This window comes from Oncorhynchus keta, chromosome 18 (genome assembly GCF_023373465.1).
Source record: "Oncorhynchus keta strain PuntledgeMale-10-30-2019 chromosome 18, Oket_V2, whole genome shotgun sequence".
NCBI classification, from domain to species: domain Eukaryota; kingdom Metazoa; phylum Chordata; class Actinopteri; order Salmoniformes; family Salmonidae; genus Oncorhynchus; species Oncorhynchus keta.
Window position 1 is genome coordinate 48,531,446 of NC_068438.1, and position 13,517 is coordinate 48,544,962.

The following is a 13,517-nucleotide window of genomic DNA, read 5'->3' on the forward strand; positions in this document are numbered from 1 at the left end:
ACTTCAACTAAAAATAGCACTGTCTTTTGGGAGTAGTATTAGTACATCATCAACTGACAGACACAGACAGATCTTTACTGTTCATATTTGATTGTTTATTTCCCCTTTTGTTTATTATTCATTTCACTTGCTTCGGTAATGTAAACATGTGTTTTCCGTGCCAATAAAGCCCTTAAAATGTAATGTAATTGAGATAGAGAAACAAAGACAGAAACAGGAGAGGCAGACACAGACGGAGACAGGGCCAGTGAGTTGTGGCAGCATTAATCGTCAATTGATGCGATTTAACTTCTTAGCTAGCTGCTGATGCTTTCAGTTGCCGGGCAACGCTGAGGTGGCTGACTGCGGTTTAAAGAGACAGAGACCTTTAAACCAGGAGCTGCAGCTGGGGCTTTGATTCCTGTCTCACTGACTCACATGCAGGTTTCTTTCTGTGTTTAAAGGTCTAATGTATTAATGTATACACAAACCCTATAGTACATTTCAGGTGACACAGGTTATAAATGACAAACAATTACATTACATTGCATTCTGGGTAGTGTACACCATCAATGCATTGATTTTCAATAGGGAACAGAAGGAGAATATACAATGTACATCAGACAAACTGGATCCCCAGTAATAAAAGTCACGTTTCTAGGCGGTGATCAGGTTATCAGGAGCGATAGGTAATCAATACACATTCCTCACATCTGCCGTTCGATCAGTTCAGACGGGGACAGATTGACCAAGCCAAGGGAACTCCCAATACTGTAGGTCAGGAACTTATCTCACCAAAATAATCAAAGCGTTGCCTCTCCTCGTACCCTGTCTGCATCCCAAATGGCATGTCATTCCCTATGGCACTCTGCCTCTGGGCCCTGGTGAAAAGCACTCTGCCTCTGGGCCCTGGGGAAAAGTACTCTGCCTCTGGGCCCTGGTGAAAAGCACTCTGCCTCTGGGCCCTGGTGAAAAGTACTCTGCCTCTGGGCCCTGGTGAAAAGCACTCTGCTTCTGGGCCCTGGTGAAAAGCACTCTGCCTCTGGGCCCTGGTGAAAAGTACTCTGCCTCTGGGCCCTGGTGAAAAGTACTCTGCCTCTGGGCCCTGGTGAAAAGTACTCTGCCTCTGGGCCCTGGTGAAAAGCACTCTGCCTCTGGGCCCTGGTGAAAAGTACTCTGCCTCTGGGCCCTGGGGAAAAGCACTCTGCCTCTGGGCCCTGGGGAAAAGCACTCTGCCTCTGGGGAAAAGCACTCTGCCTCTGGGCCCTGGGGAAAAGCACTCTGCCTCTGGGCCCTGGGGAAAAGCACTCTGCCTCTGGGCCCTGGTGAAAAGCACTCTGCCTCTGGGCCCTGGGGAAAAGCACTCTGCCTCTGGGCCCTGGGGAAAAGTACTCTGCCTCTGGGCCCTGGTGAAAAGCACTCTGCCTCTGGGCCCTGGTGAAAAGTACTCTGCCTCTGGGCCCTGGTGAAAAGCACTCTGCCTCTGGGCCCTGGTGAAAAGCACTCTGCCTCTGGGCCCTGGTGAAAAGCACTCTGCCTCTGGGCCCTGGTGAAAAGCACTCTGCCTCTGGGCCCTGGGGAAAAGCACTCTGCCTCTGGGCCCTGGGGAAAAGCACTCTGCCTCTGGGCCCTGGGGAAAAGCACTCTGCCTCTGGGCCCTGGGGAAAAGCACTCTGCCTCTGGGCCCTGGGGAAAAGCACTCTGCCTCTGGGCCCTGGGGAAAAGTACTCTGCCTCTGGGCCCTGGGGAAAAGCACTCTGCCTCTGGGCCCTGGTGAAAAGCACTCTGCCTCTGGGCCCTGGGGAAAAGTAATACACTATACAGTGGGACGGATTCAGACTTTTCCCACATTTTCTTAAGTTACAGCTTATTCTAAAATGGATTAAATGAAAAAAAAATGACCCTCAATCCACACACAACATTCCATAATGACAAAGCATAAACAGTTTTCAAATTTTTTTTTGCTTTAAAAAAAAAACGGAAATATGACATTTACATAAGTATTCAGAACCTTTACTCAGGACTTTGTTGAAGCAGCTTTGGCAGCGATTACAGCCTTGAGTCTTCTTGGGTAGGATTTGATAGGATGATGCTACAAACCCTCCCTGACCAAGGCCCTTCTCCCCCAACTGCTCAGTTTGGCCAGGCAGCCATCTCTAGGAAGAGTTTTGGTGGTTCCAACTTCCTCCATTTAAGAATGATGGAGGACACTGTGTTCTTGGGGACCTTCAATGCTGCAGAAATGTTTTGGTACCCTTCCCCAGATCTGTGCCTCAACACAATCCTGTCTCAGAGCTCTACGCACAATTCCTTCGACCTCATGACTTGGTTTTTGCTCTGACTTGCACTGTCAACTATATAGACAGGGTGTGTGCTAGTGATTCACCGATATGACATTTCTGGCCAATACCGATATCTGATATTTTCCTTGGCAAAAAAAAAACAATACCGATATCTGATATTTTCCTTGGCAAAAAAAAAACAATACCGATATCCGATATTTTGAATTTTAGTGGCCTTTTAAGCATTCTAGTACAATTAAACAGTTAACACACACACACACGGCCGCCCGCAGTGGTCGAAGGCACTGCATCTCAATGCAAGAGGCATCACTACAATCCCTGGTTCAAATCCAGGATGTTTCTCTTTCGGCCATGATTGGGAGTCCTATAGGGTGGAGCACAATTGGCCCTGCGTCGCCCGGGTTTGGCCGGGGTAGGCCATCATTGTAAACTGACTTGTCTTGTTACATAAAGGTTACACACACCACACTGACCAAAAAGTTATTTTGTTGGCATATTATGTCCCCATTACCAGTAAAACATCATCAAAACCTATTTCTTTCACTTACTTGCTGTGCTGTTTCGTTGTTCGTTTGTTCAGTCGTTTCATTCCAAACCAGGATTTCTATGGAACACCGTTTGTGTCTTACTGTGTCAAAAAAAAATATACTATTTAACACTATTTGACGTGCCAATTAAGCTTGTTGACCAATCAGGACCTGATTATGACTGCACGTCACATAATAATTTAACGCGTTCATACATTTTTTTAACGTAGTTATTACACATTGATTACACTATCACTTGTATTTCATATGTCACAACGATGGTCATAAAAAAAGCTAGCTAACGTAAACTCGTACATCGCCTTGGTCAGCACAATTGCCCTTATTTTAGCTCCCCAAAAATGTAGTACTTCCAGATCAACTGTAATGTCAATACCATTGTAAAGCACAATTTCTCCCCTTTCCAACAGAATCAATTACATGACCTAAAAAATATTTAATACATTTTAGAATAAGCTACAAAGTGACCAGTCTGTCTGGCCAACACAATCTGTAGGCTACACAGTGACCAGTCTGTCTGGCCAATACAATCTGTAGGCTACAAAGTGACCAGTCTGTCTGGCCAACACAATCTGTAGGCTACACAGTGACCAGTCTGTCTGGCCAATACAATCTGTAGGCTACACAGTGACCAGTCTGTCTGGCCAATAAAATCATTAGGTTACACAGTGACATTTCAGACCAGTCTGTCTGGCCAATACAATCGTTAGGCTACACAGTGACATTTCAGACCAGTCTGTCTGGCCAATACAATCGTTAGGTTACACAGTGACATTTCAGACCAGTCTGTCTGGCCAATACAATCGTTAGGCTACACAGTGACCAGTCTGTCTGGCCAATACAATCGTTAGGCTACACAGTGACCAGTCTGTCTGGCCAATAAAATCGTTAGGTTACACAGTGACATTTCAGACCAGTCTGTCTGGCCAATACAATCGTTAGGCTACACAGTGACCAGTCTGTCTGGCCAATACAATCGTTAGGCTACACAGTGACCAGTCTGTCTGGCCAATACAATCGTTAGGCTACACAGTGACCAGTCTGTCTGGCCAATACAATCGTTAGGCTACACAGTGACCAGTCTGTCTGGCCAATACAATCGTTAGGCTACACAGTGACCAGCCTGTCTGGCCAATAAAATCGTTAGGTTACACAGTGACATTTCAGACCAGTCTGTCTGGCCAATACAATCGTTAGGCTACACAGTGACAATACAATCGTTAGGCTACACAGTGACCAGTCTGTCTGGCCAATACAATCGTTAGGTTACACAGTGACATTTCAGACCAGTCTGTCTGGCCAATACAATCGTTAGGCTACACAGTGACCAGTCTGTCTGGCCAATACAATCGTTAGGCTACACAGTGACCAGTCTGTCTGGCCAATACAATCGTTAGGCTACAACAGAAGGAGAGCCTTCCACAAGATTGTCTTCATCGGTGTCAATGAATGAACTCAACAAAACAAACTTCCACGTAACGTTTTCTCGAACACAGATCAAGCCTTGTACTGGAGTAAAAAAGCAAGCTCAATGGAGCCTCTCCTATGAAAGTGCCTGGAAAACTCTCCGCACCTGTGCATGTAATCCTATACGTAGGCAGTCATATGACATCACTGCATCACTACAGACACCGGCACACATTCCTCAAACAAGCTTGTCTTTGACGCACAGAAGGGCATGTTCAAAGACTGGAGCCCAGAGCACCATGCTGCTGTCACCACGTCCCTGTGTCTGAGTCTGAGTGTGAGTCCCAGTACCCCACAGGTACATCACACAGTCCTTTCGCTGACCGCCTGGTCTGTGTGTTGGGAAGCTGTTCTGACAGTCTTGTGTTTAATGTATTCTCAGCATCACAGATGTTATGATCGTTCTATTCTTCACACGTCATTATGTCAAGTCAAATGTTATATTTATTTTATTTAACCTTTATTTAACGAGGCAAGTCAGTTAAGAACAAATTCTTATGTGGCAGGGGACACAATCTGATGTGTTTATTACACAGAATAATGTTTCTTCTGTGATTTATGCCAAACTACTACATATTGGGGGCGGCAGGGTAGCCTAGTGGTTTAGAGCGTTGGACTAGTAACCGAAAGGTTGCAAGTTTGAATCCCCGAGCTGACAATGTACAAATCTGTCGTTCTGCCTCTGAACAGGCAGTTAACCCACTGTTCCTAGGCCGTCATTGAAAATAAGAATTTGTTCTTAACTGGCTTGCCTAGTTAAATAAAGGTTAAAAAAATTCATGAAAGTAGTTGACTAATTGCAATCAAATACTTGGTGGTTAAGTATTATTATTCCATGTATTTCAGCTTGAGTACTTAATTCATGTACAACATGAAGAGGGTATCATTAGCGTATAAAACACACAAAAAAAACACTTTCAGGTCATTTTTATGTTAATTCTGATTTGTTAATTGCAGACAATAAGCTACTTTTGATGATATCCCTATCAGAATTACATAGAACACTTTGAAACCAGTGGCACGCTGCGAGCTGTTTGGTAGACACCCCCAGTGGCACACTGCGAGCTGTTTGGTAGACACCCCCAGTGGCACACTGCGAGCTGTTTGGTAGACACCCCCAGTGGCACACTGCTAGCTGTTTGGTAGACACCCCCAGTGGCACACTGCTAGCTGTTTGGTAGACACCCCCAGTGGCAAACTGCTAGCTGTTTGGTAGACACCCCCAGTGGCACGCTGCTAGCTGTTTGGTAGACACCCCCAGTGACACGCTGCGAGCTGTTTGGTAGACACCCCCAGTGGCACACTGCTAGCTGTTTGGTAGACACCCCCAGTGGCACGCTGCTAGCTGTTTGGTAGACACCCCCAGTGGCACACTGCTAGCTGTTTGGTAGACACCCCCAGTGGCACACTGCTAGCTGTTTGGTAGACACCCCCAGTGGCACGCTGCTAGCTGTTTGGTAGACACCCCCAGTGGCACACTGCTAGCTGTTTGGTAGACACCCCCAGTGGCAAACTGCAAGCTGTTTGGTAGACACCCCCAGTGGCACGCTGCTAGCTGTTTGGTAGACACCCCCAGTGACACGCTGCTAGCTGTTTGGTAGACACCCCCAGTGGAACGCTGCTAGCTGTTTGGTAGACACCCCCAGTGACACGCTGCTAGCTGTTTGGTAGACACCCCCAGTGACACACTGCTAGCTGTTTGGTAGACACCCCCAGTGACACACTGCGAGCTGTTTGCTAGACACCCCCAGTGACACACTGCTAGCTGTTTGGTAGACACCCCCAGTGACACACTGCTAGCTGTTTGGTAGACACCCCCAGTGACACACTGCTAGCTGTTTGGTAGACACCCCCAGTGACACACTGCGAGCTGTTTGGTAGACACCCCCAGTGACACGCTGCTAGCTGTTTGGTAGACACCCCCAGTGACACGCTGCGAGCTGTTTGGTAGACACCCCCAGTGACACACTGCTAGCTGTTTGGTAGACACCCCCAGTGGCACACTGCTAGCTGTTTGGTAGACACCCCCAGTGGCACACTGCTAGCTGTTTGGTAGACACCCCCAGTGGCACGCTGCTAGCTGTTTGGTAGACACCCCCAGTGGCACGCTGCTAGCTGTTTGGTAGACACCCCCAGTGGCACGCTGCTAGCTGTTTGGTAGACACCCCCAGTGGCACACTGCTAGCTGTTTGGTAGACACCCCCAGTGGCACGCTGCTAGCTGTTTGGTAGACACCCCCAGTGACACGCTGCTAGCTGTTTGGTAGACACCCCCAGTGACACACTGCTAGCTGTTTGGTAGACACCCCCAGTGACACACTGCTAGCTGTTTGGTAGACACCCCCAGTGACGCACTGCTAGCTGTTTGGTAGACACCCCCAGTGACACACTGCTAGCTGTTTGGTAGACACCCCCAGTGACACACTGCTAGCTGTTTGGTAGACACCCCCAGTGACACACTGCTAGCTGTTTGGTAGACACCCCCAGTGGCACACTGCTAGCTGTTTGGTAGACACCCCCAGTGACACACTGCTAGCTGTTTGGTAGACACCCCCAGTGGCACACTGCTAGCTGTTTGGTAGACACCCCCAGTGACACACTGCTAGCTGTTTGGTAGACACCCCCAGTGGCACGCTGCTAGCTGTTTGGTAGACACCCCCAGTGACACACTGCTAGCTGTTTGGTAGACACCCCCAGTGACACACTGCTAGCTGTTTGGTAGACAGCCCCAGTGACACACTGCTAGCTGTTTGGTAGACACCCCCAGTGGCACACTGCTAGCTGTTTGGTAGACACCCCCAGTGACACACTGCTAGCTGTTTGGTAGACACCCCCAGTGACACACTGCTAGCTGTTTGGTAGACACCCCCAGTGGCACACTGCTAGCTGTTTGGTAGACACCCCCAGTGGCACACTGCTAGCTGTTTGGTAGACACCCCCAGTGGCACACTGCTAGCTGTTTGGTAGACACCCCCAGTGACACACTGCTAGCTGTTTGGTAGACACCCCCAGTGACACACTGCTAGCTGTTTGGTAGACACCCCCAGTGACACACTGCTAGCTGTTTGGTAGACACCCCCAGTGACACACTGCTAGCTGTTTGGTAGACACCCCCAGTGACACACTGCTAGCTGTTTGGTAGACACCCCCAGTGGCACACTGCTAGCTGTTTGGTAGACACCCCCAGTGACACACTGCTAGCTGTTTGGTAGACACCCCCAGTGACACACTGCTAGCTGTTTGGTAGACACCCCCAGTGACACACTGCTAGCTGTTTGGTAGACACCCCCAGTGACACACTGCTAGCTGTTTGGTAGACACCCCCAGTGACACACTGCTAGCTGTTTGGTAGACACCCCCAGTGACACACTGCTAGCTGTTTGGTAGACACCCCCAGTGACACACTGCTAGCTGTTTGGTAGACACCCCCAGTGACACACTGCTAGCTGTTTGGTAGACACCCCCAGTGACACACTGCTAGCTGTTTGGTAGACACCCCCAGTGACACACTGCTAGCTGTTTGGTAGACACCCCCAGTGACACACTGCTAGCTGTTTGGTAGACACCCCCAGTGACACACTGCTAGCTGTTTGGTAGACACCCCCAGTGGCACACTGCTAGCTGTTTGGTAGACACCCCCAGTGACACACTGCTAGCTGTTTGGTAGACACCCCCAGTGACACACTGCTAGCTGTTTGGTAGACACCCCCAGTGGCACACTGCTAGCTGTTTGGTAGACGCCCCCAGTGGCACACTGCTAGCTGTTTGGTAGACACCCCCAGTGACACACTGCTAGCTGTTTGGTAGACGCCCCCAGTGACACACTGCTAGCTGTTTGGTAGACACCCCCAGTGACACACTGCTAGCTGTTTGGTAGACACCCCCAGTGGCACACTGCTAGCTGTTTGGTAGACACCCCCAGTGACACACTGCTAGCTGTTTGGTAGACACCCCCAGTGACACACTGCTAGCTGTTTGGTAGACACCCCCAGTGGCACACTGCTAGCTGTTTGGTAGACACCCCCAGTGGCACACTGCTAGCTGTTTGGTAGACACCCCCAGTGGCACACTGCTAGCTGTTTGGTAGACACCCCCAGTGGCACACTGCTAGCTGTTTGGTAGACACCCCCAGTGGCACACTGCTAGCTGTTTGGTAGACACCCCCAGTGACACACTGCTAGCTGTTTGGTAGACACCCCCAGTGGCACACTACTAGCTGTTTGGTAGACACCCCCAGTGACACACTGCTAGCTGTTTGGTAGACACCCCCAGTGACACACTGCTAGCTGTTTGGTAGACACCCCCAGTGGCACACTACTAGCTGTTTGGTAGACACCCCCAGTGACACACTGCTAGCTGTTTGGTAGACACCCCCAGTGACACACTGCTAGCTGTTTGGTAGACACCCCCAGTGACACACTGCTAGCTGTTTGGTAGACACCCCAGTGACACACTGCTAGCTGTTTGGTAGACACCCCCAGTGGCACACTACTAGCTGTTTGGTAGACACCCCCAGTGGCACACTACTAGCTGTTTGGTAGACACCCCCAGTGGCACACTACTAGCTGTTTGGTAGACACCCCCAGTGGCACACTGCTAGCTGTTTGGTAGACACCCCCAGTGGCACACTACTAGCTGTTTGGTAGACACCCCCAGTGGCACACTGCTAGCTGTTTGGTAGACACCCCCAGTGACACACTGCTAGCTGTTTGGTAGACACCCCAGTGACACACTGCTAGCTGTTTGGTAGACACCCCCAGTGACACACTGCTAGCTGTTTGGTAGACACCCCCAGTGACACACTGCTAGCTGTTTGGTAGACACCCCCAGTGACACACTACTAGCTGTTTGGTAGACACCCCCAGTGGCACACTGCTAGCTGTTTGGTAGACACCCCCAGTGACACACTGCTAGCTGTTTGGTAGACACCCCCAGTGGCACACTGCTAGCTGTTTGGTAGACACCCCCAGTGACACACTGCTAGCTGTTTGGTAGACACCCCCAGTGGCACACTGCTAGCTGTTTGGTAGACACCCCCAGTGGCACACTGCTAGCTGTTTGGTAGACACCCCCAGTGACACACTGCTAGCTGTTTGGTAGACACCCTCAGTGGCACACTGCTAGCTGTTTGGTAGACACCCCCAGTGACACACTACTAGCTGTTTGGTAGACACCCCCAGTGGCACACTGCTAGCTGTTTGGTAGACACCCCCAGTGGCACACTACTAGCTGTTTGGTAGACACCCCCAGTGACACACTGCTAGCTGTTTGGTAGACACCCCCAGTGAAACACTACTAGCTGTTTGGTAGACACCCCCAGTGGCACACTGCTAGCTGTTTGGTAGACACCCCCAGTGACACACTGCTAGCTGTTTGGTAGACACCCCCAGTGGCACACTACTAGCTGTTTGGTAGACACCCCCAGTGACACACTGCTAGCTGTTTGGTAGACACCCCCAGTGACACACTACTAGCTGTTTGGTAGACACCCCCAGTGGCACACTGCTAGCTGTTTGGTAGACACCCCCAGTGGCACACTACTAGCTGTTTGGTAGACACCCCCAGTGGCACACTGCTAGCTGTTTGGTAGACACCCCCAGTGGCACACTGCTAGCTGTTTGGTAGACACCCCCAGTGGCACACTACTAGCTGTTTGGTAGACACCCCCAGTGACACACTGCTAGCTGTTTGATAGACACCCCCAGTGACACACTGCTAGCTGTTTGGTAGACACCCCCAGTGACACACTGCTAGCTGTTTGGTAGACACCCCCAGTGACACACTGCTAGCTGTTTGGTAGACACCCCCAGTGGCACACTGCTAGCTGTTTGGTAGACACCCCAGTGACACACTGCTAGCTGTTTGGTAGACACCCCAGTGGCACACTGCTAGCTGTTTGGTAGACACCCCCAGTGACACACTGCTAGCTGTTTGGTAGACACCCCCAGTGGCACACTGCTAGCTGTTTGGTAGACACCCCCAGTGGCACACTGCTAGCTGTTTGGTAGACACCCCCAGTGGCACACTGCTAGCTGTTTGGTAGACACCCCCAGTGGCACACTACTAGCTGTTTGGTAGACACCCCCAGTGACACACTGCTAGCTGTTTGATAGACACCCCCAGTGGCACACTGCTAGCTGTTTGGTAGACACCCCCAGTGACACACTGCTAGCTGTTTGGTAGACACCCCCAGTGACACACTGCTAGCTGTTTGGTAGACACCCCCAGTGACACGCTGCTAGCTGTTTGGTAGACACCCTCAGTGGCACACTGCTAGCTGTTTGGTAGACACCCCCAGTGGCACACTGCTAGCTGTTTGGTAGACACCCCAGTGACACACTACTAGCTGTTTGGTAGACACCCCCAGTGACACACTACTAGCTGTTTGGTAGACACCCCCAGTGACACACTACTAGCTGTTTGGTAGACACCCTCAGTGACACACTGCTAGCTGTTTGGTAGACACCCCCAGTGACACACTGCTAGCTGTTTGGTAGACACCCCCAGTGGCACACTGCTAGCTGTTTGGTAGACACCCCCAGTGGCACACTGCTAGCTGTTTGGTAGACAGCCCCAGTGACACACTGCTAGCTGTTTGGTAGACACCCCCAGTGACACACTGCTAGCTGTTTGGTAGACACCCCCAGTGGCACACTGCTAGCTGTTTGGTAGACACCCCCAGTGACACACTGCTAGCTGTTTGGTAGACACCCCCAGTGACACACTGCTAGCTGTTTGGTAGACACCCCCAGTGACACACTGCTAGCTGTTTGGTAGACACCCCTGTATTGTAAAACATGTATTTCCAACCAACAACCTCTGACATTCACATTAATAGTTCCAACTGACCATCCAGTTTTTAAACCGAGGGCAAATTATGAAATATACAACTATGCTTTTTTTTTTTGGCTCAGTGACCGTGGGGCTGAGTGCCTCAGGCATAGTCTCTTAACACCTGTTGTTATAGCGAAACGACAGTCACTACACAGGTATAAGTGCAACTTAATGTGAAGTGTTATCATTTTCTGATCGTGGAGTTCCCATTTTCTGATAGTCTTTTACGGTATAATTATGAACAAATCAGCAGAAGAAGAAGAAAAAGCGTAGCATGCAAACAGCTGTACGAAAAAAAATAAAGATGGATTTGATTGTAACAGCAATTGTATAACGGTCTGAGTCCTATTCATTTAAAACTGCCGGAGCATCGTCAGTATCCTAATGACTGTCGTAATATCGATATGGAAAGAAGGTTTCACTGCACTGTGCCACAATTAGCCGCTGCAGTAGATATATCTATATCCCATATGATGGCACTGCAATAGCCTAGGCTATCATTCACTGTGTGTTCCACCTGTAGCAATCCTTCTTGCTAATAACAAAATAGTTCCATAGGAAGGTTTTCATTTCAATTGCCTCTCTTCCTCATCATGCTCCCTTGGCAAACTAAACTGCTGAAGAGTAAACAATCAAGGGAAACTGGGGGAAGCGGTGACAAAAAACCATGGAGGAAAAAACCCTGGCATTTTGTCGGGAAAAAAAATGTCAGAATGGAGTGTGATAAATTATAGAAATGTAACGGATGATGACATGCGCTACAGTATTGCCAGCGGTGGCTACAGTAGGATACACGATCATAACAAACCCATAGTGTAACAATTACTCTCCAGCGCCGTGCACACAGCAAATGGATTCAAATGTATCCACAACATTTACGCATTCTTCATAACGTCACACGGAAAGTAACAGAGAAATACATTATGTAACTGATTTACAGAAATGTCCCGAACAGTTCAACAGGGGCGTGAAACAAATGCGCTTACCTCTCGTTTCACATTCCACAGTAATTTCTCTTTGAATTCTTCATCTGTGGACGAACCCATGGCTCTCCCGTGTTCTTATGTCGGTCTCTGTGACAGACGAAGTGACAGCAACAGAGTCAAACTGATTGCCCGCAATTAAGGATGTCTGGTGCCTTCCGCCCTTTCTAAGCTTCTATTTACTTTTACCTCCTTCCTTCCTTCCCTCCCTCTCACAGCAGTGTGCCGGTGCCTCCTGACAGCTGGCCGTTGACGCATGTGTGGGCCCGTGCTGCCGCGGAGCATTGAGGAGCCATCTTCAGACCCCCTCAGAATGACGTCAGCGGAGCTGGACCAGCCCCTTCTACCACTCTTTATCAATGGGATAAATCACTTCACATACTGTATCTCCCGCTCCAAACGCAGCTCCAGCACTTTGACAGGCAGATATTAATAGCTCTCCTCGTCCCTCTTCTCCTCTCCCTCTGTGTGTGAGAGGACTGGAGGATTGAGGGGAATTGAGGTGTGAAGCTAAGCAGCATTTTAGCTGTAGTCTTTCTATTTAATATGAAAGAGCCATGGGGGTTTCAAAAATATAATAATAATAATATATGCCATTTAGCGGACGCTTTTATCCAAAGCGACTTACAGTCATGTGTGCATTGAACCCACTACCCTGGCGTTACAAGCGCCATGCTCTACCAACTGAGCTACAGAAGGACAACACAGATAGGAATACACACAATGCTGTAACCAAGACAACAGACACACAATGATGTAACCAAGACAACAGACACACAATGCTGTAACCAAGACAACAGACACACAATGCTGTAACCAAGACAACAGACACACAATGCTGTAACCAACACAACAGACACACACACACACAATACTGTAACCAACACAACAGACACACACACACAATACTGTAACCAACACAACAGACACACACACACACACAATACTGTAACCAACACACACACACACACACACACACACACACACACACACACACACACACACACACACACACACACACAATGCTGTAACCAACACACACACACACACAATGCTGTAACCAACACAACAGACACACACACACAATACTGTAACCAACACAACAGACACACAATACTGTGACCAACACAACAGACACACACAATACTGTAACCAACACAACAGACACACAATGCTGTAACCAACACAACAGACACACACACACAATACTGTAACCAACACAACAGACACACACACACAATACTGTAACCAACACAACAGACACACACACACACAATACTGTAACCAACACACACACACACACACACACACACACACACACACACACACACACACACACACACACACACACACACACACACACACAATGCTGTAACCAACACACACACACACAATGCTGTAACCAAC

General features: G+C 49.2%; 1 protein-coding gene across 3 annotated transcripts in view; it reads right to left on the minus strand.

The window, feature by feature from the left end:
- Positions 1 to 12,576, minus strand: part of LOC118379529 (small G protein signaling modulator 2-like) — a 258,031-nt gene extending 245,455 nt beyond the window's left edge. For 2 of the 3 annotated variants that reach the window (XR_008068811.1, XM_052468678.1), the window contains exon 1: positions 12,114 to 12,574. Coding sequence is in view for 2 of the 3 variants with exons in the window: in XM_052468678.1 (XP_052324638.1) it covers positions 12,114 to 12,173 (60 nt within the window). In the remaining variant the exon portion in view is untranslated. Of the gene's footprint in view, positions 1 to 12,113 lie in introns of all 3 variants that reach the window. The other variant, XM_052468679.1, reaches the window with a different exon arrangement.
- Positions 12,577 to 13,517: the final 941 nt, after the last annotated feature.